At 38.3% G+C, this 24,328-nt stretch overlaps 2 protein-coding genes across 3 annotated transcripts in view; one reads left to right on the top strand and one right to left on the bottom strand.

Annotated features, from left to right (window-relative positions):
• Positions 1-957: 957 nt before the first annotated feature.
• On the bottom strand, positions 958-23,882 carry MZT1 (mitotic spindle organizing protein 1). The gene is made up of 4 exons (XM_027844553.1): positions 23,657-23,882; positions 23,482-23,616; positions 11,686-11,831; positions 958-2,878 (listed from the first exon to the last, which is right to left on the bottom strand). The coding sequence occupies exons 1-4, from the start codon at positions 23,880-23,882 to the stop codon at positions 2,855-2,857; spliced, it is 531 nt and encodes a 176-aa protein (XP_027700354.1). The 3' UTR covers positions 958-2,854.
• The window catches only part of BORA (BORA aurora kinase A activator), a 31,483-nt gene continuing 31,020 nt past the window's right edge, over positions 23,866-24,328 (top strand). Inside the window, exon 1 of one of the 2 annotated variants that reach the window (XM_027844526.1) lies at positions 23,866-24,029. The gene's annotated coding sequence lies outside the window, so the exon portion shown is untranslated. The remainder of the gene's footprint in view (positions 24,030-24,328) is intronic. The other variant, XM_027844527.1, reaches the window with a different exon arrangement.

Genomic DNA, 24,328 nt, shown 5'->3' with positions numbered 1-24,328 from the left:
GCCCACAAATCAGATAATAAAGTTTCAGAATATATTAAATGGGAAGAAAAGTTAATGAAGACAAAAAATTGTGGAAAAAATATGCCAAAGGAAAAGGAGATTTTAAACTACCCATTCAACTAAAAGAGGGAAAGAGAAGGGACATAAAAGAAAATAATTAAATGAAAGCAATAAATGAAGTTAAATCCCAAAACTAGGGAAAGGATAAGCAATCAGGAACAGGAATGGGAAGAGTCTATAGGAACAGTTGAATAAGCTTAAGCAAAATTAATTGCAGAAACAGTACTAACTGAAGAGAGATAGGGAATAATAATTTTAAAAACTTAAACAAATGGAGGAAAAAGCAAGCTTAACTCATTAAAATTTAGGAATATGGCAGAATGAAAAAAAATCAAAATATTTTGTACATTTTTCTAATTAATATACTTGTAGCATCACTTTTTAAGGCAACAAGGGACTGAAAACAAAACTTATATCCATCAATAGCAAAATTACTTGTGGCATATGAAAAATGGAATATTACTGAGCTATAAGAAATGATGAATAGAGAAACATGGGAAAATATATGAAATTATACAAAGTGAAATATGCAGAACCAGGTACACTATATACAATTACAACAGAAATGGAAAGAATAATAATCAGAATATAATAAAAAGTGAATGATACAAAAGTAGAATGACCAGGCTTAGTCCCATAGAAGAGACATTAGAAGTCAACTCACTCAGCTTTTTTTGCAGCTGGGCTACTATGGACATGGAACATTGTATTATGTCAGATTTTTTGGATGTGTTTGGTTAGTTTTGCTAAACTGCTTTCTCCCCCCATCCTCCTCATATTTATTCTTTGTTATAAAGGAAGGCTTTCTGACGGGGGAAAGGAAAAAAATATATTGAGAAAGGTAGGTGACATGTAAATAGAAGATATTGATAAAAATTTATTTTACAAAAAGACACACATTGACACAGCACTTCTATGGAATTAAGGAAACCATGAATAACTAAGTACATAAATATTTACAATAGAAATATTAAGAATACTAACACATAAGCATAAAGTGACTATGGTACTTCACATGGTTATTTTTTTTTCAATACATACTACATGGGAAACAAATCAAAAGTACCTTTCAAGACTATTCAGTTTTATTGTCAGTGATAACATGCACAAGACCATAATTTTACAGTTGTTTGTTTCATTTCCTTAAATATCCTTTGAAATATTATGAATATGCATTAAAAAAATAGATTTACATTTCAGAAATATAACACATTCAGGAAGCCCTCTGTAAACATAGACCTCTTCCCACATTTTTTTCCTGTGTTTCCCATATAACTTAATTTATGACATTATAAATTTTTAAACTGAATCTGGGCTGCTACATTAGAAGAAAAAAATTAAGACTGAATGCACTAAATTGCTTTTCATTTTCAGCCCTAAGAGCTAGATACAAAATTTTTTATTTAAAAGCAAACCAAGAGTTCATTTTCTATAGATAGTAGCAGTCTAAAAATATTAACATGCAGTTTTTATGTTCTTGATATTTCAAGTTATTACTCCCTGCCCTCCTTCATCCCTCCATCTCTGGACAATTATAGAAACTACAGAACAGATTTGGCTACTACTTATCCCTCTTATACACAAGAAATTTTCCAGTGAATTCTGTATGTGTTTGAATGATAAAGTGACGGAAAAAATTCTGCTTATGTTTTAAAAACAACAGTGGAGGAAGCAGAAGCCTTTTTTAAAAGCACATTAACATGCCATAAAAATAAATAATGATAGAGAGAATCAGTAATGCTAGTTTTTTACTTCTATACTCTGTCTTTTCTAAAAATCCCTCTCTACTGCACCATTCAGAAACAGAACTATGAGGATCAAATAATATCACAAAAGTGACTTTAAGAAGGCACAGTTTAACAATTCTTGATATTTGGCCTATTTTAGTCTTTGCATAATGACCTGAAATCTGTTTTCTTAAAAAAAAAGTTAAATTTAAACTTTAAAAGAATTTTCATACAATGAATAAAAATTTAGCTGATAATTTCTTATTCAGTAACCAAATTATTTTTACTTAATAAAAGGGATTTTGCATGTTGGTCACATTAGTTTATCATAAGTACATTATTACTGAGGTCTCTGAATGATAACAGTATAAATCTTAAGAGGCAAAACATAACTAAAATACTCTCATTAGCTTTAGATGATTCAAACAGCAACTAATAGCTGTTTCCAAAGTTTTATTTTTAATAACGTGATCTAGTTCACATTATTCAATTTCAACTAAATTGTGTTTAAAAAACTGTCTTTCAGTTACAATAGTAGAGATCTTAAGAAATTAACATGCTCTTGTACAAAACAAAATTGACACACACAATGGATTTAAATAAAACCTGACACACTCAAAGGATCTCTGAAATTCTGCCAACTTCTAGTCCAGTGAAAAGTAAAGCCATAAAGTTATTATACATAAATAATTCAAAATTAGAATTTATAATGGAAATGTCAACAAGTCATAACTACTACATCAGTGTTGACAGTTTCCACTATACTTTCAACTAGGCACAGCAAATGTGCAATATTTGACAGAGTGTTTACAAAAGTAAAGCTTTCAAAACTATAAAGAAAATATAAATAACAGCTTATTATTTGTAAACCATTACAACTATTAAAAAACAAAATAAAGATGTGAACTAAACAGTTATCTGATAATATCTCAATAAGCTACTTTCCACTATGTATAAAGCTATGGTTTGTTAATTTTACATTGCTGTAAAAAGTAATTTCATTCCAGTATGCAATCTTCAAATCTTTCAGATCTTGATGCTCATCTCATAGAGATCCCTCCATGAAGTCAGCTTGTCATATTTTCAGCAGCCTAAAAGAGAAATTAGATTCATTACAATGAAACCAATAAAAGATATTTTAAAGATAAAGATTTGGCAATTCAAAACGATTTCTTAAAACTGCATTTAATAGGTTGTAATGTTAAATAATATATTTAAGTTATTAACTATATAAAAAGTTTGATTTACATCCTTGAATTCACCTTCAGTAATGCACTTTTAATTCTGCCATCACCTGACCAAAACAACAATAAAAGGGGCTCATCACAGAGTAGAAGAAAGAGAAAGAACAATTTTATTTGCCATTTCTCCAACTGGATAGGGAAATAAAAAGGTAAAAGAACAAGGATACTGGAGAAGAGTGTTGGGTGACCTCTACACTAAAAAACATGATGAAGGGGCTTAAGAAATACCTCTCCACCACATTCAAGTTTATCAGGGACAAAACAGAAGCAAAGCTTTAATGTGGGAGTATGAGGGAAGGAGGAAAAGATGTCAAAAAAACCAAAAACAAAAACAAAACCATGTGAAGTGCAAAAGGGAAATGACTGATGCCAGGAAGTTAGAGACTAAAAAACATCAAATAAAGGAAAGGAATATTAAATACCTGGAGCTAAAAAACAAAAAACAAATCAGAGGCTCTTTCTGAAGAGGAGGAAGCCTGATGCTCAAATTCACAGGTGTTTCCAGGTAAGACATCAAGAAAAAAGGGTCAAAGAAAAAAAAATAGTAAAGATGGTTGGTGACTGCCTACTTAGGGGTATGAAGTTAGCTATTGGCTGGCCTGATAACAAATATAGGGAAGTTAGCTTATCCCTCCTCTCCTCTGACTCTTAAAATCTAGTTTCTTCAAAGAATTGCTCAAATAACACTTCTTACTTGAAGTCTTTCTTGATCTTGACTGATAGTGTTTCCTCCTACTCTTATTATCTTATAGTTATTTTGTATATATTTATACATGTACACATTCTTTCCCCTTATAAACTGTAAGTTCTTTTGTGGGTAGAGGCAATTTCATTTTTATCTCTCTTGCCAGTGCTTCATAAAGTGCCTGAATACGTGCCTATTGATTGACCGGATCTTTCTCTTGATGGGTCATATTATCAAAATATAATAGAGAACCTTTCATTCCAAATACATTACTATACAATTATGGTCATTCAAATGGTCACAAACATTATTACCAGACAAAAGTTGGAGAGCACTACAAGAATCTTAGGCAAGAAAATTGAAGACCATTCAAAGTGCACAGGTTATACACTGAAGGAAAAGGGTGCATAAAAGAAAAAACTGATTTAGGAAAAGAATTGGTTAAGGAAATAAATGAGAATGAATGCTATCACAGAAGCAACATCTACGCCAAGCAGGCTAAGTTAATTTTCCCTTCAAAGGTGCTAAAATCATCACCAAAACTTAATTGGCTCAGGGGACTAATGCCTTTGACATAGCTTCCTAGCAACCTAATCACAAGAGCCATACTATGAAAAAGCAGGAGTAGCTATGGTATAATCAGGCTTGACTGTGTTTTGCTATGTCCATAAAGTATCTTTGCCGAGTACCTTTCCATGCTATGGCTAAAATCTTTTGTTAACTGTTAAATAGGCTACAAAAGCAGGGGTGTACTAGAGCCAGCTTATATTGGGCTTGAGAGCTTAAAATTAAAATTTCAATGTTCAAGTTTCAGCGTGAGCATTTATACCTCAGAAATTAGCACACTCTACACATCAGGGCTTGATTTATTCTTTGGTTGATTGTCTAGACCTAAGAAAGTAATGGAGAAAATGCTAATACTGCATTAAACTTAAAAGTATGCTGTATGCAGTTTCTTGTTTGTTTTTTAATTTGTGAAGAGCTGTTTTTTAAACATTTATTGGTACATCTCTGGTTACAAGTATCTTCTTTGATTCTAATTCCAACATACAGTACCAGACTAGTCTGAAATACGCCAAGCCTGCTTCAAATAACATCTGGATTTCTGGCCCATGGCTCCTGATCAGTGAAGAAGTACCCTTAAAATGAGATAGTAAGAATGTATCTGGGAGCAGCTAGGTGGAGCAGTGGATAGAGTACCGGCCTTGGAGTCAGGAGGACATGAGTTCAAATCTGACCTCAGACACCTTATACTCACGAGCTGTGTGACCTTGGGCAAGTCACTTAACCCTGACTGCCTCACCAAAAAAAAAAAAAAGGAATATATCTGCTCCATGTCTCGCAAATCTAATATTTAAGAAAAGGTTTAACTGAAAAGGAAGGGGGTGGGGGAAAACTGTCAATGCATATCTACCAAGCTAAATACCACATAAAACAACAACAAAAGAAGAACAGTTGAAAGATTTAGAAGTTCATGGAAGGGAAAAAAAATTCCAAAAAAGGAGCCAGTGTTAAAATTCAACTTCTTCTCCTGCCCAATATTTTGGCAACAAGCAAGAGGAAAAAATGTTAATAATGCAAATTAAACTTAAAAGTGTGCTGTACACAGTTTGTTTTTTAATTTATGGAGAGATGTTTGTTAAACATTTACTGGCACACCTCTGGCCACAAATATCTCATTTGATTCTAATTCCAAACTTGAAGCATCAGACTTGGATGAATCATGCCAAGTCTACCTCAAATAACATTTGGATTTCCAATAAAGATTAAAGATAGCATAGTCCTAATAATGCAGGGAAACATCCTTTGACCTAATATATTATTGGGATTTGGTAGAATGAAATGTGTAACCCAGCAGAAACCTATTCTGTATGGAGAGATCATATTTAGAAGAAAAAAGTGGGTTAAAAAGAGGATGAGAGAGGATGAGCACTGTGTATGTAAGATGTATGGAGGAAATCTATGGGGGTGGGTAAAATCAGGGAAGGGATGAGACAAGTTGAAGATCAACACAAAGAAAGATTGTGCATGTGCGTGCATGTGTGCATGTGTGTGTATTTTACAAGAGGCAGTATAATGTATTGTACAGAACTCTGGACTAGGAGTCAGAAAGACCTGGGTTCAAGTCCCTCCTCTTACATATTCAGGCTGCTACTTAAGCCTTCAGTGCTCTGTAAGACTCTTTTAAGTTGCAGAAAAGGTGCCGACCTGCATTGATAGAAGTTTCCTCACCCAGGAGTTCCCTATGCTAGTGACATCACAGGTCCAATCCCTATCCCTATAGTCCTTTCATAACAAAAACTGAGTCAGTTTACTGGTAGGGTCTGGACATGTTTTGTGCGCAATACTCTTTCCATCCATTACTAAACTCCAATAAGTTTCACTTTCTTTTCTTGTATCAATATAACAGCTAAGTTACACATATGGATGGCAAAGAAAGCAGAGCACAGGGTTAAGACTCAAAAAGGGCTCTTCCTGGGTTGCTCTGGAATGTAATGACATCCTTCTACGCAGGCTGAAAGGAGTAATAACTAAAAATACTATTTATTAGTATTTTTATTATTAGTATCAGGTATGACCCGATTACATTTCTGTAAAGTACAGAGAAACCACTATTTATCTGTTCAAAAACCTTGTTAGATCTACTTAAATGGATTTTAAAAGTTACATTTTGGTACAGGTAAGAATTTTGTTAACTAGAAAGTGGTTCTTTTGTTTTATTTTGTTTTGTTTATGAGTTACAATATAGGCAGGTTTTAAGACCAGTAACCAGGGTCAAAAAAGGAGGAGAGACAAAAGGGAAAAGAGAAATCTTCTCTTCAAATAGGAAGATGCAAAATCAATAAAGACTAAAGATAGTGTAGTATAAGGGAAAGAATAATAAATTGGAATCAGGTGATCCAAATTGGCAACTATAAAGATCTTGAATAAGTCTCTGAATCTTTTAACCAATAAACAAGTATTTATTAAGCACATACTATGTGCCAGGCATTATGCTAGGTGCTGGGTAAATAAAGAAAAAAATGAAACAATGCCTCATATCAATGAACTTTACTGAAGCCTCCTGGGTCTGTTTCTTGATCAAATGAAATGATACATCCAAAGTGCTTTGTAAAACTTTAAGCGCTACACAAACGTCATTATTGGGGACTGAAATATTTTCCCTCATCTATAAAGTGAAGGTGAGAGGGCTTTTAGGTATATTTTGGCTCTAAATTTCTATGTCTTTCACCCTAAAAGGAAAACCAAATGAGGTTTCATGAGAGCTAGCAAACATTCAAATGAACTACAGAGGTTTTATTCTCAATTTTTCCCTCTGGTTCTAAGGGAAAAGATGCCAGAATTCAAAGTGTGAGGACAGCAACTTATCCACTTCTCAATACTACAGGTTAGGATTCTCAAGTGAGGGTGGGGATATGGAAGGAGGGCTTAAAAAGACCCAGGAAGGTTAAGAGATTCAGGTGACATAGTTCTACTCAACTGAGGAAAGAAAACCAGGTTTTTTGACGTTAGGCAAGCCATCTTTAGGATGAAGTTTTCTCATCTACGAAACAAGGCATTTGGTTCAGATGGCCTTCAAAAGTCCTTCCAGCTCTGAAAGGTTTGAATACAGTCTTATACCATATAAGAGACGGAAATGAATGAAAGCAAAATACTGACTGTGACTCAACTGTGGGAGAAACAAAGAAATACAGCAAAAGAAATCAACAGAAAAAAGAGAACCAATTCAGCAGTTTCCAACCTGTGGAAACAGATCTTCGTAGAAGTGGTTTGAGAATCTATGTGTGCAACAAGCATTTGTATGTGTTTATATACCCATATATCTGCCAGTGCAAGCACTTGTTTGTGTGTGTGTGCATGTGGATGGATGGATGGATTACAACAGCTTTAAGTGAATTCATTAAAGAGCATTACTGAATTCATGTTGAGAGGCAAGACGGCATATAGAATGCTGGCCTTGGAGCCAGAAAGATCTGAATTTAAGTCCTACTCCTAATGAATGCTGGATATTTGACCCTGGAGAGTCACTAAACCTTTTTAGGCAACTCTTTAGGATTATAAGTTGCAGAAAAGGTGCTGACATTTACTAATAGAGGGAGTAGCCTCATCAAGTAGTTCTTTATGCCTATGAAATCACAGGTTCACTTTCTATTACTGAATTACTAACAGTTTTCTGCCATCATGTATCTTCTTAACCAATTAACACTAATAATATAACCAGATTGAAGGGGGCGCTGGAGGGGAGAGATCACTAAATTTTTGGACATTACAAATGGGCCCTCATACTAAAAAAGTTTGAGAACTATTCATTAAAATGCAATTGGTATTCCCCAATTGATAAATGGTCAAAGGATATGAACAGGCAGTTTTCAGATGAAGAAATTAAAGCCATCTATAGTCATATGAAAAAATGCTCTAAATCACTACTAATTAGAGAAATGCAAATCAAAACAACTCTGAGGTCACACATCAGATTGGCTAACATGACAAAACAGAAAAACGATAAATACTGGAGAAGATGTGGGAAAATTGGAACACTGATGCATTGTTGGTGGAGTTGTGAACTGATCCAACCATTCTGGAAACAATTTGGAACTATGCCCAAAGTGCTATAAAACTCTGCATATCTTTTGACCTAGATCATACAAATGGGAAAAGGACCCATATGTACAAAAATATTTATAGCAGCTCTTGCTGTGGTGGCAAGGAACTGGAAATTGAGGGGATGCCCATCAACTGGGGAATGGCTGAACAAGTTGTGGTATATGAATGTAATGGAATACTATTATGCGATAAGAAATGATGAAGAGGCAGCTAGGTGGCGCAGTGGATAGAGCTCTGGCCTTGGAGTCAGGAGTACCTGAGTTCAAATACGGTCTCAAACACTTGACACTTACTAGCTGTGTGACCGTGGGCAAGTCACTTAACCCCAACTACTTCAAAAAACAAAGAAAGAAAAAAAAAAGATGATGAGCAAATAAACTTCAGAAAAACCTGGAAAGATTTATATGGACTGATGCTGAGTGAAGTGAGCAGAACCAGGAGAACGTTGTACACAGTAACAGCCATATTGTGCGATGACGACTGACTTTGAGAGACTTAGTTCTTCTCAGTAATGCAAGGATCTAAGACATCTCCAAAAGTCTCATGATGGAAAATGCTATCTATATTCAGAGAAAGAATTATGGGGTCCTTGAATGCAGATTGAAGCACACTACTTGCTCTTTCCTTTCTTCTGTTTTGTTTTGTTTCTTCTTTCTTGTGTTCCCTCCTATTGGTTCTAATTCTTCTTTACATGACCAATGTGAAAATTTTAAAAATGCAACTGGTTTTGGGAAGAATCAATATAAAAGCCTTTATTAAAGCACTTACTATGTTGCCAGGTACTATGTTGGGGATAAAAAGAAAAGTAAAAACAGTTTCTGCTCTTAAGGCATTCACATTATCAAGAAAGACACAAGATGTAAATAAAATATGAGATACATACAGAGTTGATGGGAAGTGATTTCAGAGGGGAAGGAACTAGAAGCTGGCTAGGGAATGAGTGTGAAGAGGAAAATGGGAAAGGTCTTCTGCAGAAGATGACTTATGAGTTGAGATGTGAAGCCAAGGAAACTATGAGGAAGAGATGAGAAGGAAGAAAATTCCAAGAATTGGGGTTGAGGGGGCATAGAAGTGGGGAAGAAGGGGTAGAGGAGGAGACAGCCAATACAAAAGCATAGAGATGGGAGATAAGAGTGTCATGTTCAAGGAAATGCAAGCAGACCAGAACTACTAAAATGTAGCATTTGTGGAGGAAAGTAAAATCTATGAAAACTGGAAAGGTAGGAAGCAGCCAAGTTATTAAGAGTGTTACATAGGAGTTTAAACAAACAAACAAAAAGGAGTTGATATTTGAATCTGGATGAATTGGAGTGAGAAGAGACTTGAGGCCAAGAAATCAACCAGAGGATTATTGCAATAGCCCAGGAAAGAGGCAATGTGTGCCTTAAGTAGAATGGAAGATGTGGAAGTGAAGAGGGTGGAGGTATGAGAAACACAATAAAGGTAGAAACAAGATTTGGTAACAGACTGGAGATGTGATTGAGAGTGAAGAGCTAAGAATGACAACATGGTTGTGGGCATGCACCCACCTTCTACTAATTATTTTAGCTGTTAGTGCTAGCCTTTCCAAACTACTCGGTAATTATTTTCTTTATACTTATGTGTTCTTGTCTCCCTCATTAGAATATAAGCTTCTTTTAAGTTCTTGTTGTTCAGTCATTTTTTCATGATCCCACGTGGGGTTTTCTTGGCAAAGATACTGGAATGATTTGCCATTTCTTTCTCTAGCTCATTTTACAGGTGAGGAAACTGAGGCAAACAGGGTCAAATGACATACTTGCCCAGGGTCACATACCTAGGAAGCGTCTAAGGTCTGATTTGAACTGGGGGGGAAAAATAAGTCTTCAGTACTCTAGGCCAGGTACTCTGGCCAAGTTGTCCTTTCTTTTAGGTAGGGAATATCATTTATTGCAGTTGTAGCCACACTGCCTAGTATAGTTATCTGGCTCACAGCAGGAACTGAATAATACTTACTGAATGACTAGGAGGATGGTAGTGCCTGAAAGTAACAGAGAAGTTCAAAGTAGAGAGAGTCTGGAGAAAAAAAAATGTGCTGTTTTAGAAATGTTGAGTTTCAGATATTTATATATAAAGGTAATGGGTAATGTGGCACTATAGCTGAGGAGAGAGATTAGGACTATATATAAAGATCAATCATACAGATAATAATCTAATCCATGAAAACTACCCACCGTTAATGTGAAGAATCAGCAAAAGAGACTGGCAAGGAATGGTTAGACAAACAGGAGAACCAGGAGAAAACAGTGTCAAGAAAACCTAAAGTATATACATGAAGTGGGTGATTAATAGTGTCAAATGTTGCAGACACTTCAAAGATGTATTTTGGAAAAGGCCATTAACTTTGGCAATTAAGATCATTAGTAACTTTAAAGAGAGTAGTTTCAGTTGGAGGTCAGAAACCAGATTGCAAAGGGTTTTAGAAGAGAAAGAAAAGGAAAAAAGTGGAAGAAACAAGCATACCTGGCTTTCTCAAGTTCAGCTAAAGAGAGCTATGGGATGATAACTAGTGGGGATGGTAGAATCAAGTGAGGGTTTTTTAAGTATAGAGGAGACATTGATATATTTGCAGGCAGCAGAGAAGTCATTAGAGAATAACTGAAGATACAGTGGGGATGCTAGTGGGGGGGGCAATCTGTTGGAAAAGACAAGAGATATCTTTTGGGATCAAGGATGCATGTTGGCCTTGGTAAGGAGAAAGGTCACTTCTTCAAGAATATTGAAGAAATAATGCCTGAAAAGGCAGGAGTGGAGTTCTTGTATTCTTCTGGACTTAGAGAATTCTCCTAATGTTTAAAAAAAAAATAATCTTATTTTCACTGGTCACTTTTGTTTCTGTAACATCTTCATTTCTGAATATACCCCCACTCCCCAGGGAGTCAACCCTTGTAAGAAAAAAAAAAAAAAAAAAGCAATTCAGCAAAACCAACACAACCACTTTATCTGACAATTTGTATACCATTCCAAACAAATATCACCACAACCACAAAAAGGTGAGGAAGGTGTATCAACTCTTCTTCAGAGTCGAGGCTGGTCATTATAATTACATAGTCTCAAGTTTGGGGCTTTTTTAGGGGAGGAGTGACAGCTTTTTTACATTGTTGCATTCATTGTGTTTAGTTCTACTTACTCCCTTCATCAGTTCACAGGTCTCATATTTCTCTAAATCCTTTATGTTTGTAGACTTAATTGTGCAGTAATATTCTATTATAGTTATGCATCACAATTTGTTTAACCGTTACCCGAACTATTCTATTAATGACCTAGTTTTACCTTTCATAAAATTTTTTTGGAAAAAGAATTAAAGAACTTTTGCTTGGAAGCAAAAATTAATAGTCTTCCTCACCTTTAATGCTTCTGTGGCCTTGCGAAGTTCTTTAATGACAGAGGATAAGGCCTCTGGGTTTATTCCTTGCTCACACAGACGAACACAAATAGATAGTGTTTCCATATCCAAGCCAGTATTCAATATTCTTGAAATCTCAAGCAGAACTGAAAAATATATACAAAAGTTTCTTAAAAGTTAGACATCAGAATTTCAATCTATGTAGATAGTGTCCTTTAGTCCAGATACTGTCACAAGACTGTAATTTCCTAAGAGATTTTGGAATTAATACTAGAATTTAGTAATGTAATACTAAGTTAAATAATTAATACTTAATACTTCTAACTTTTCCAAATGCATTCATATCTATTATTTTATTTTTAAAAAAAGCATAATAATCCTGTGAGATAGGTAGACAAGGTGATGTTATCTTCATCTGACAAATGGTGCAATAGACATTGTGGGTTAGTTAAGTAGTTCATTAGTCATTTAGGGGCCCAGTTCTGATTCTTAGCCCTATGCTTTAGACCAGGGCTTCTTAACCATTTTCCCCTCATGACCTCTTCAGCGCTTCTAAAGACTATGGTTAGTAAAATCAGATTAGTAAAACATAAATTCAAAATACTATTAATCCTGCACTGAGTTCAAATGTTTATACCAAGTTACTTAACCATGGTGGGGGTGGGGTGGTTCCTCAGTTTTCTCATTTCAATGAAAAAACAAAAAACAAAAAACAAAAAAAGAGGCATCTAGTTTGGAAACTACATTTCTATTATCTTATATGTGAGCTATGTATGTCATTTCACTCACTTAAAATCTTCTTATGGACCCAACAATTATTATATGCTAAAAGGAGATGTTAATAATGTACAATGGTACACAACATACAATTAATTTTTTCCCTTTAACAACTCATATAATTACTAGAAGCCGTTATACTTAGTTTATAATGCAGGAAGTATTTAAATATAATGAAATTTCTTTTCCTCAAAAGTTTTCTACAATTTGGACTTTTCTGATAGAATGTGCACCCCTCTTTTATTCTAATTTTTAAAAAATTGTAAGGGGAGAAACTGGGTCGCTTTTCTCAGAGTTAGATTAAAAACAACCTCTGACACCTAACACTATGTGAAGCTGATGTGGTTTAGGGGTGCTAGGAACTCCGAGAATGTCAGGGTACAAGGCGGTGCTGCCTGGAATGAATTCACATACTCAAGCTGTCCCTTAATCAAGTAGCAAAGTTTATGGTGATGCCAACAGAAGCAAGTGAAGTTCCAAGGGAACCTGCAACCTGATGGGGTGATACCAAAGCTTATATAGAAAAGAAACATGCTAATTAAGTGATGGGGTGGGGATTTGGGAGTGGTCAGTATATGCAAGTAGTCAGGGTGCTAAGGCTGCTGGAATGGATGGGAAAACTGAGGGAGTTAACAGAGATAGCTTTGTTGATACCAGACTTCAAGGGAGAAAAGACGTTTTTGTTTAGCTACCAGAGACTGGTCCTTGGGGATCTGGTGCCAAAGAGAGAGTTCATGGGTCAGGCACCCCTAAGATAACTTTTATCTGAGGAATTACAGGGTCACTCTGTGCCTGTAACAAGGGAAAAAATTTTGGGGTGGGGGCACCTGGTTACTTAGATATGGTATTAGGGCTTTTTGGGGTCCAGGTCCCACCACCTCATCAAAGCCATTGGAAACAATGGAATTCTACTCTTGCATTTTTCCTGAGTGATATTAAATGAGAGATGAGTGATATTAAAAGGACTCCAGCTTTTTGTGATCTACCTTAGCACAAGACTAGCATAAGACCTGCACAGACTCAACTCTTGGACCACTCGGATCTGTAGTTCTGAACAGAATTAATTATCTACTTTGAACGTATGTGTGGATCAGAAAGAGAACAAAATCAAGGCAATTCTAATGAGTAAGAAAAATGTAAAGTGCTTGAAGAGAATAAATATGGATATATAGAGAACTCACCAAACAACTCAGATGTGGAAAAAAAAAAACATGAACAGAAGATAAAAGCAGGCAATAAATCATAAATACAAAAGCATGGTACAGTACTACTAAACATTTGTTAGGAATCTAAAAGTTCAAAATAAGCTGACGTGAGCTAGAAAAGCTAAGGACAACAGTACGAGTTTAGTTTCTTCTTCCCACCCCCACAAGCTATGTTGAGAAAAAGAGATTTAAATAGTAAGCTCCTTGAGGGCAGGGACTGTCCCTTGCTGGCCTCTTTTAGTATCCCCCATTCTTAGCAATGTCTGGCACATAGCAGGTACTTAATAAATTCTTACTGATTGACTGATTACAGAGATAGAACCACTGCTTAGGACGGAATAGGATAATTTATAAAAGTTTCCCTCTGGATGGGAGTGCCTAAAATCACAAAAGCTAATAGGGAGTTGGTACCCAAGAAAGTAAGGGGATACTAAAAGCATCTACTTGTCCCTGATGAGTTCAAGTCAGCTGGTTCAGATGAACTGGAACCTAGGGTAATGGAAGATAAAATTGCTGTGCAATTATCAATGATATTTTAAAGATTTTGGAGAATACAAAAGGTACTGAGAGATATTTCCATAAAACTGAAACAACCACTAGAAAAGTAACAAAATGGGATACAGACAGTATCTTGTTTTGCCGTGAGAAGCCAGTGAGTAGGTCAAAGGTTAAGCTTTGCTTATAGTGAGCATGCTTAATGGGCTCATGAATGTTAACTTCTCCACCTCAAGGTAGGGCTAAGATGCCATTTTCTGAACATGTGATGTATGTAGAAGGAGGAGAAGACCTATCAAGGGGTAGATGTACAATAGGCTTATTGGAAAGTTGTACATGCTGGAGTACTCAGCCAATGAAGAAACAAAGGAGAGACTTAGTGGCTGGGATTAGAGATAAATAGTGAACTCCTGCTTTGTGTTGTAGTCCATAGGACACCTGTGGTTGCAACTGCATAACAAACTAGGCTTATAACTTCATCCCTCCTGAGTCCAAACGAGTTATTTCTCACAGTACTACGGGACTAGAGAAAGGAAAATGTCTTGATTCTTCCCCCTCAGAAGAGAAAAGCATGCCAGTTACCTTAATTTAGATTTCTACAAATATTTTCTACTACAGATTATTAAAGTCACTAAGAATAAATTTGCCAGACTAAAATGACTTTTTAAAAAATTCTGGATTACTAAACTGGTAGATTAGGGCAATATTTCTTATACTATCCTGCAAGAAACCCTGAAACATCCAAAGTTTGGTTGTATATTATTTAATAGGCATTAAAATAATAATTTTAGAGGATTTTACTATAAGGATTCTGCCAAAGTTTTGTTTAAACTGAAGGGTTCTGCCACTGTGGAAAACTTTAAGAACCACTGGATTAGAGGACTGCTATAGATACAGTTCATCTAGACTTAAGCTAAGGGTTTCTTCTAACTCCGAAATTTGGGGATTGGGATCTAAAGTGAGGTGTTAACACGAGTCTTTTTTTGGTGAATGTTTCATCAGGGGTATATCTTCTATCTAGTCCAAACCAAACCCTGTTGTTAGCTCAGATGCTCATGTGGATGTTTATACTCCTTGTGATCCAGAACTGGAAACATAGTACCTCCAATAGAAAAGACTGTTCTAAAACCTTTAGTATGAGAAATAAGAATATTGATTGTGATCAGGTCATGTCTTGATCTCCCAAAGAAAAGCTTATCCACTCAGACCTTTAAGTGGTAAGGAGAAAACCTAAAAATGATAAGATATCTCATTTAAATTTAATTTAAAGGAGGGTGCATAGAACGTCAATGAAGTACAGAATTGAGTAGAATTTTTATTATTTAGAAAATGAAATATAAGACAATAATCTAAACTCTTAGACCCAAGAGCAATATGAAAGTTTAAAAAAGTCATAAAATAATTGCTGATAATTTATCTTTTATCTATTGCCTCTCCAAAAATACCCTATATGGTATTTTTTGCCAGTTCATAATTTTGAACTGCTGACCATGAAAGGCACCATCAGGCAGTGGAGAGTTGGACCTGGGAGTCAGTAAGACCTGGGTTCAAATTCTGCCCTAGCCACTTAACTGGACAAATAATTTAACCTCTCTAATCATCATTCTTTACCTGTAAAACAGGAGAATAATCGCACCTTAAAGGACTGTTGTGAGGATCAAATGAAATAAAACATTGTATAAATTATTAAAATTTTGCTTAACACACATACACACACATACACGTATTTGCTGTATACTAAAGCAGCTTCACCTAGAACACACTGCTAAGGAGCAGTAAATTGTCAAAACCAATCTCTATCGACAAAGGGGGTTGGAAATAGCTGACCACCAAAGTTCCTCCCAGACCTAAAGTTCTGTAATTATATCTACCAATTTGACCAACTGTGGAGGGAATCTTTGATGAATCCTGGTAAACTCTGACTGGTGGCAGAACTTGCGGGGGAAAAAAAGGCTTGTTTTGAGTTCTTCAACATACTTAGGTCACAGATTTAAGGATGGAAGGGCACTCCAGAGGTTATCTACTCTATTCCCTCTTCCCATTTTTTCGAATGATGAAACTGAAGTCCAGAGAGATTAAGTGACTTGTCCAAGTCACATAAACAGAAAGCAACAAGGTCAGAATTCAATCCCATGTTCTGTGACTTCAAACGCAGAACTATATACTTCATTAGGTTTTGAGGGAAAAATTGTCTAGAGCTTTATGGTGCTTGTAACAGATATAGAGTATGTTTCCTTTGGCAATTTCCTAACCTGGAAAGTGTTCTTTTAATTAGTTCCTTTCCTATAATCCCCACAGGCAGCTAGGTGGTTCAGTTACTACAGCACTGAGCCTGAAGTCAAGAGTTCAAATCTAGCTAAAGACACTTACCAGCTACATGACCCCTGGGCAAGTCACTTAATCTCTATTTGCCTCAGTTCTCAGCTATAAAATGAGAACATGATGGAGAAGGAGATGGTAAACCATTCCAGTACCTTTGCCAAGAAAACTTCATGGACTTTGTCACATAGAGTCAGACGGGACTGGATGACAGTGAATATTCCCCCCCAAGCCCAAAACCAATTCAATAGATAGTTATTGAGTACCTATTAGGGAATAAAAAATGGGTAAGGCAGATGATCTCTAAGATCTCTTCTTTTCAGCACTAAATCCGAAGTGCTTCTCCTTAACTGTGAGGGAGGTATTACAAATACTATAACTTCCTTTTACAAATAAGGAAAATGAGACTCAAATAGGTTTTACGTTGACCAGGGCTGCATTAATAACCATTATATCTGATTTGAACCAAAGTCTGAGGAATGAATTAATAAAAAAGCATTAAGTGTTTATTATTTGCCAGCATTGTGCTAAGTGATGGGGATACAAATACAAGAAAACAAGACCATTCCTGCCTCAACGTCCTTGATGTTTTAATGGGGAAAAGACAACTTATATGAGAGGTGGTGCCCACAGAGGAGTTTTTGTTAGTGTTGATTTCATTACTATTTTCAGAATCAGAATTAGAAAGGGGATGGAAAGAGTACTCTGCAGCAGCAAGGCATGAAAATAGCTGGGGAGTAGCATGCTAGTTCTGGATCTGGGCTTGATAAAGTAAATACTCAGCAACAAAAGCCAGGGATTCTAGGGAGGAGCTTGGGGCCTTAAGTCCCAGGGTAGAGGCTAAAACACAGAAGCATGGCATGAAACTGGTGTGGTGAATTGAGCTGAAGCTAGATACAGTGAATGGTCACCAACCAGAAGCCTGAGGGTGTCAGAAGACTAAGTCCAATATTATTTCTACTGTATTATGTTCTAGAAGGAAGAGGTAGGGAGGAGAGTGAAGGTTCTGAGAACCAACCAAAAAAAAAAAAAAAAAAAAAAGCCAGCAAAGCAAAGGGATAAAGGAGCTTCATATCTTTTAGGTTAAATAATCAAGTTAAGAAGAGGTGTATAAAATATTACTTTCATGCATCCTTTCAACCTAGTATTGCAAAAAGGCACAAATCTACTTGCTAAAAAAGTTTTTTAAAATAGTAAAACATTATTATACTTGAGCATAAAAGGTGCTTTTTCTCATTTTTAAATCACAGTTTAGAATAAAATTAGAATAAAAATGAGAAACAACTTTTCACTTGCCCATCAGTAAACACTGATAAGCAGCTTTAAATCTAAAGGAACTTCACATAATACCTCATATTATACACTTAACTGTATTGGTAGTAAATCTTTTAACCTTGAAACTCTATAATTAACTGAAACGTGAATGTGTTTATAGTAGAGTCAGTATTATACATTACCTACAGATTCATTAAATAAAAAAATTCTGGTAGCATTTTTATGTCTAACAGAATGAATCTCAAAATACGAAAAGTAGTAGATCAGAGTTTAACCAAAGGCTACAAGTGCTTCTTGGTGTCTTATTTTAGCATCCATGCCTTACTGATGTGCTCATGTTATTAGCACTTAGTAATGGTGATTTATATAAAGATTCTCTACATTCTAGCCTAAGGTTAGATCATTTATACTCTAACCTGCCATGCGCTACGTGAAAGCATTTACTATCTCTGGAGTTTTATAGCTTTACCAGCAACATTCCTTTGCTGCTGAAGTGGTCTGTTTCCTCTTTATGTGATCAGGTAAAGCACTGTATTAACTTTTACTGTGAGTTCCAAATTGTTAAAAAAAAAAAAAAATTTATTTCAAAGTTCAATCATGCTTATTCTACTGGTTTCATCAGTCACCATATGCCAAAGCAACAGCTGGAACACTGATAGAAGTAAGAAAATACATTTTATGCACTAATACCATTACTAATCAATCAATAAGTATTTACTAAGCAACTACTACGTACGAGGCACTGTTCTAAGTGCTGGGGATACAAAGACAAAGAATTATACAATCTCCACTCTGAAGGAGCTTACGTTCAACCAGAGGAGAAAACAAATACGTATACGTATACACAGAATAAATATAAAAGAACAATAATAAATAATATACATAATAATATACATTTATAAATAAATACAAGTAGTTAAATAAAAGAAAGTACAGGAGGGAAGGCATGAAAAGTTGCATAATCAGAAAAAGACTTCCTGAAGGTAGAAGCTAAAATGCATCCAGAAAGAAGGGATTTTATGAGGTAGAGGTAAGGGCATGATGTGGTACAGTGGTATCAAACTCAAATAGGAACTGATTTCTAAAGGCTGACAGTGACTTAGAAAGTCACAAATAAACATTATCTATGTTCTACTTGGGGGGAAGGCGATAGCAGCTAGGTGGCACAGTGGATAGAGTGCCTGGCCTGGAGCACGGAAGACTCATAGTCCTCAAGTCAATCTGATGTCAGACACTAGCTATGTGACCCTGGGCAAGTCACTTAATCCTGTTTGCCTCAGTTTCTCACAAGTAAAATGAGCTGGAGAAGGAAATGGCAAACCCCTCCAGTACCTTTGCCAAGAAAACACCAAATGGGGTCACAAAAAGTTGAACATGACTGAAACAACAAAAATTTGGTATTTTTATTCCTTCTGTTAAACGTCCCCCAATAATCTGGTTCTGGCTGAACTTAAGAAGTTTCGCTAGCCACTTGCAGCCCTTGAATTTGCCACCTCTGACTTCGAGTTGGGAAGATCTGGGTTAAAATCCTTTCTCAGACACTAGCTGGGACACTGAGTAAAAAACTCTCTCCTTCAGTTTCTTCCTCTGTAAAGTGAGGTTGGCCTCTGAGGTCCCTTTGGGCTCTGTGATCTATGACTTTACAAATGTCTTTCAGGTATGAGGACAGTCAATGCAGAGAGATAGAGAGGGGAGATGGTCTGGAATGATACATACAACGAGGCTGGAAGCATAGGCTGACAAGCTGTATATGGCTTTAAAAGTTAAATGGAGGCTTAGATTCTTATAATCTAGCCAACAGCTTACTAATGTTCAGGCTCTTAAGAGTCTGCCCAAGATGACCGATGTTCTAATGAACCTTGTCTTTGGTTGAAAGGACCCACGTGTTGTGATCGTGGGGTCCCAGCACCCCTGAACCCCTAAACTGCATCACATCACCCCTGCTCTGACTCCACTTCATAGTCATTACCTAGGGTTGATCTCTTCAACTCTATGCAGTCCTCTGTGTTGTGGTCTAGGGGTCTTGGGAACTCTGAAACAGAAGGGCAAAGGGCATGATCTGCCTCAAAGGAATTCGACTACTCAAACCTTCTTTCAGTCAGAGACAAGGTTTATTGGGTTGCCAATAGAAGCAGGTGAGAGCTTAAGAATCTACCCAAAGGGAAAAAAAAAAGTTAAATGGCGTTTATTTGGGGGGGAGGGGTAAACAGGGAGCCACTGGAGTTTAGAAGAATGACAGTCAGGCCTGTGCTGAAGGAAAATGCCTTTGATAGCAGTATGGAGGATGGACTGAAATGGAGAAACAAGGCAGGTGAGCCAAATAGGGGGTCACTGCGATAATCTAGTCAAGAGGTAGACTGTGTGAGCAGAGAGTAGCCATATTAAAAAAATGTTGCGGAGAGCAGAGTGGAAATTTTTAAGAAAGTAACAAAATCAGATAATCCTGTATGTCAAATATAAATGATTTTAATGGAGTTCTGGGTTTCTTTCTTTGTTTTCCCCTATTCTGATACCACTTCTAATTATTTTGTTGCTCCTTATATTTGGGTCCTGCACATTGAACTTGCTTGTCAGATTTGTGTTTTCCAGACAACAGGCTATTCACCTAGAGTTGGCAGCATACAGTGAATACCCACCCATACCCACTCATCATCCCCTGGATGTGGCCTATGCTCAGTTCCAGTCCACCTCCTCCTCAGGACCCACTGAGACATGGATGGTTCTACACCCCTTGTTAAGCCTGAAGAAGCTACAGAAGCCAACACCTTGGTCCCTCTCCCAAATGAATTTGGGACCCAGCTCTCTGAGGGGGGAATGACGAAGTCTTAACTACATCCCCCAATATCCCAACTTCCTCATACACCTCACTAGAACAAGCAGCACTTCCACAACCCCATCCATCTAGTTTTAGACAAAACCACAATAGTCAGCCAATAAGAAAGCAGCACCAACAGGATGCGGAGCAGGATGTTTGACCCTAAATCACAGAAGGTACTTTCTTTAAGTAGACACCTGCACAGTAATAGCAAAGAACTGCCCTTAGGTGAACTTATGATGTAGAGAGGCTTATTATACTTACACTACATTAATAACCCCCCACTGGGCTTTTCTGTATGCATTCTGGGTAGCTGCATGCACAGTTCCACCAAGGCTAGGACTCCCTCCCCATATTAGTAAATCCCTCCTATATTTTAATATTCATATCTTCTATTATGCTAATGACACCATGTGCTCACTGTCTTGCTTTGCTAAACTGCTAGCTCCTCTAAGGAGCCTAGCCCACTTGCTGAGAGTGTAATCCTCAATAAATGCCTTTGCTGGAGTTGGATATGGTCTTAGTGAATCTTTCAAGATGACTCTGCAACATACCCTGACACCTCAACAAACTTGTTGGATATGTTGAGTGAGCTGAATTTAAAGTCAAAATTACAAAGCAGGGATACTAGGTAAATAATGCCTTAGAAAGAAACAGGAAATTTGGAAGAGGGATACTTTTTTTTTTGCTGAAAGGGGGGTGATGGATAATGAATTCTGTTTCAGATATGTCTGAGTTTAAGAAGTCTCTAGGGGCAGCTAGGTGGCACAGTGGACAGAGCACCGGCCCTGAAGTCAGGAGGACCTGAGTTCAAATCTGGCCTCAGACCAAACACCTGACACATACTAGTTGTGTGACCTTGGGCAAGTCACTTAACCTCAATCGCCTTACCAAAAAAAAAAAAAAAAAGAAGAAGTCTCTAGAACAGGACTGCAGGTTCCCCACCCCTGCTCTAGAACATTGTTTCTTTCTTTCTTTTTTAAATAAATTATTTTTAGTTTTCAACAATCACTTCCATAAGGCTTTTGAGTTTTAAATTTTCTCCCCCTACCTCTCCAAGACGGAATGCAATTAAAAATATTTTCACATTAGTTATGCTGTAAAGAAGAATTAGAACCAATAGGAGGGACCACAAGAAAAAACAAAACAAAACAGCAGAAAAAAAAAGGGCAAATAGCATGTTTTGATCCGCATTCAAGAACCCCATAGCTCTTTCTCTGGATATGGATAGCATTTTCCATTATGAGACTTTTAGAGATGCCTTAGATCCTCGAAATGCTAAGGAGGGGCTAAGTCTATCAAAGTTCACAGAGCAGATTCCCTTAATAAAAGGATTTCTTCTGTAAAACTTGGAATCAATCAAAAGGCTGCACCCAAGGACGTAGATGGCCACATGTGACCTGGAGGCTGCAGGTTCCCCACCCCTGATTCTAAGTCATTTGAATAGAGATGGTAACTAAAACCATGGGAGCTGATGTGATTACCAAGAATGTGGGTACAGAGAAAGGAGGAGGGAGCATTAGACTTAATTTTAACTAGTTAGAGGGTAGGATATGAATGATGTCAGCAAAGGAGTCTGGGAAGGAACAGTCAGACTAGTAGAACCAAAAGAATAAGGTATCAAGCAAACCCCAAGAGAAGAAAGTATCCAAGATGAAAAGGAGTGTAAAATGCTGAAAAGAGCTTAAGATGACTTAGGATATGAAAACACCATTAGATTTGGCATGTAAAATACCACTGCTAATCTTGAAAAGAACTGTGTCAGTTGGGTGATGAGGCTGTAACAAGGGTTTGAGAATTAAGAAGTGGAGGCAATGAGTATAAACTGCTTTTTCTAGAAGTCTGGCTGTAAACTGCAGGAGTCCGATGGTAGATTCCTGTAAGGACATTTTTTTCTTAAAAGGATGGGGAGTCCTGGGCATATTTGTATAAAGCTCAAGTGGGAAGTACAGTACAAGAAAGGGCAAGTAGGAATAAAGTAGGTTAAGTCTGTCAAATCCCGTCAATAGCATTTATTAATTGTCTACTAAGTTCGAGGTACTGTGCTAGGGATACCGAGAAAGGCAAGAAACAGTCCTTGCTTTCAAGGAGCTCAGTCTAATGGGGGAGACAACATGCAAACAGCTATGTGCAAAGGAGCTCTATTCAGGATACACCGGAAACAGTCAACACGTCTGCAAGGGTAAAAGTGGAGTGGACACCAGCACATTTTTGGTTCTGGTGCCACGCCTGGGTGAAACTCCCATTTATATAAGCTATTATTTCATTCATAGCTAATACTTAAACTATCTCGGCATAACGAATTTCACTTAAACCAGATGGACTTCACTCACACTGAAGCAACTTTTTTTTTCTCTTTCAACTTCATCACATTCATATGCACAGACACAACGCGTGCTCCTTTCACCCTCACCACACTCAGTACGGGTGTACACAAACACACACACACACGCCCCGCCCCCCCCTGCCCCGCCCCCCACCACCTGCGTCCCTCACACACCCCCCCCCCCCCCGTATCCCTCACAGGCCCCCGAGCTGCGCAGCATTTGTACCCGCTTCAGAGCATGGAGAGGAGGCGGGGGAAGAGGGCGGGAACGCGCCCGCGGCCCACGGGGTTCCAGCCCAGCCAGGGATAACGGGCCTGCGGGCGGATCGGGAGCGCGCACACTCCGAGCCCCGGGCGCGCGCGGCCGACGTGGGGAAACGGGACGGCGCGCGCGACCACCTACGTAAGAGCCAAGGAGGCACCCCTCGAAGGCGAGGCGTCGACGGACTCGGGGGTGTCGGGTGAAGCGGTCCGGGACACGAACGGGTTATTCTCAAGCTTCCAATAGAACCATCCCCTTTTGTTGGGCCCCGAGTCTGCCTGCGAACTGGAGAGAAGAGGAAGGAATAGGGACGGGGACTCACCGTCCATGGTCTCCCTCACCGCATTCAGGTTGGCCGCCGCGACCGCAGCACCGCTATTACTCCCTGCCATGGCCACTGCCCGCCAAGGCGAGGAAAAGCGGGAGGACTGTTTGACCCGGAACAGGAGGGAGTGTCCTGTCCTCCCGGGCAATCAGGCTGCACGTTGCCTCCTCACGCCGGAGGGAGACTCCGCCCCTCGCGCTGTGTTTCTGCCGCTGTGAGGCGCTCCATAAAGTTAGGTTCATTTGAATCCCGGGGCCTGTTACTATAGGGGCGTGAAGCGCGAAGTTTCCATTCGAATTTCCTACGCGGTTGCGGTGTGATTGGCCAGTTCGAGGACGGCTCGGAGCCGCGATTGGCTGAGCTCCCGGAAGCCCCGAGCCCTGGTTGGCGCTGGACATCTCGGAATCTGGGAGTTAAAGAGTAGCTGGCTGCTGCTGCTGCCGCGGCGGCTGCTGGACCCTCGGGAGAGGTGCTGGACCACCTGGATTCTCGATCTCTGCCGATCCCGACCGTGAGGGTCGCGGCCTCTCACCCACGGCCTCTAGGTACATATTTTGGAGGGGGCTCTCCCTTCAATTCCCTCATTGTAACGAGATCGCCTTCTCCCGGGCTCCTTGCTCGCCCGTCCTCCCGCGCCAAGTGTGCCTTAGGAGAACAGGGGGAGCAGGGGGAGATGGAGATCTCTGCGAACTTCCTCTTTCCGGCAGTCTGAGCCTGCCTTTGTGGGACTTCTAGGAAGGCGCATTTCTCCTTGGGGGCACCTGCGTGTCCGGCCGTCCCTCCTGTGCCTTGCTTCCTGTCATGGAAGCGTTTGACACCTCGCCCACCTAGGGGAACGTGGGCC

Source organism: Vombatus ursinus, unplaced genomic scaffold, assembly GCF_900497805.2.
Source record: "Vombatus ursinus unplaced genomic scaffold, bare-nosed wombat genome assembly UNPS02014942.1, whole genome shotgun sequence".
NCBI classification, from domain to species: Eukaryota; Metazoa; Chordata; class Mammalia; order Diprotodontia; family Vombatidae; genus Vombatus; species Vombatus ursinus.
Note: the sequence above shows the minus strand (reverse complement) of the source record. Positions and strands in the feature narration are given on the sequence as shown.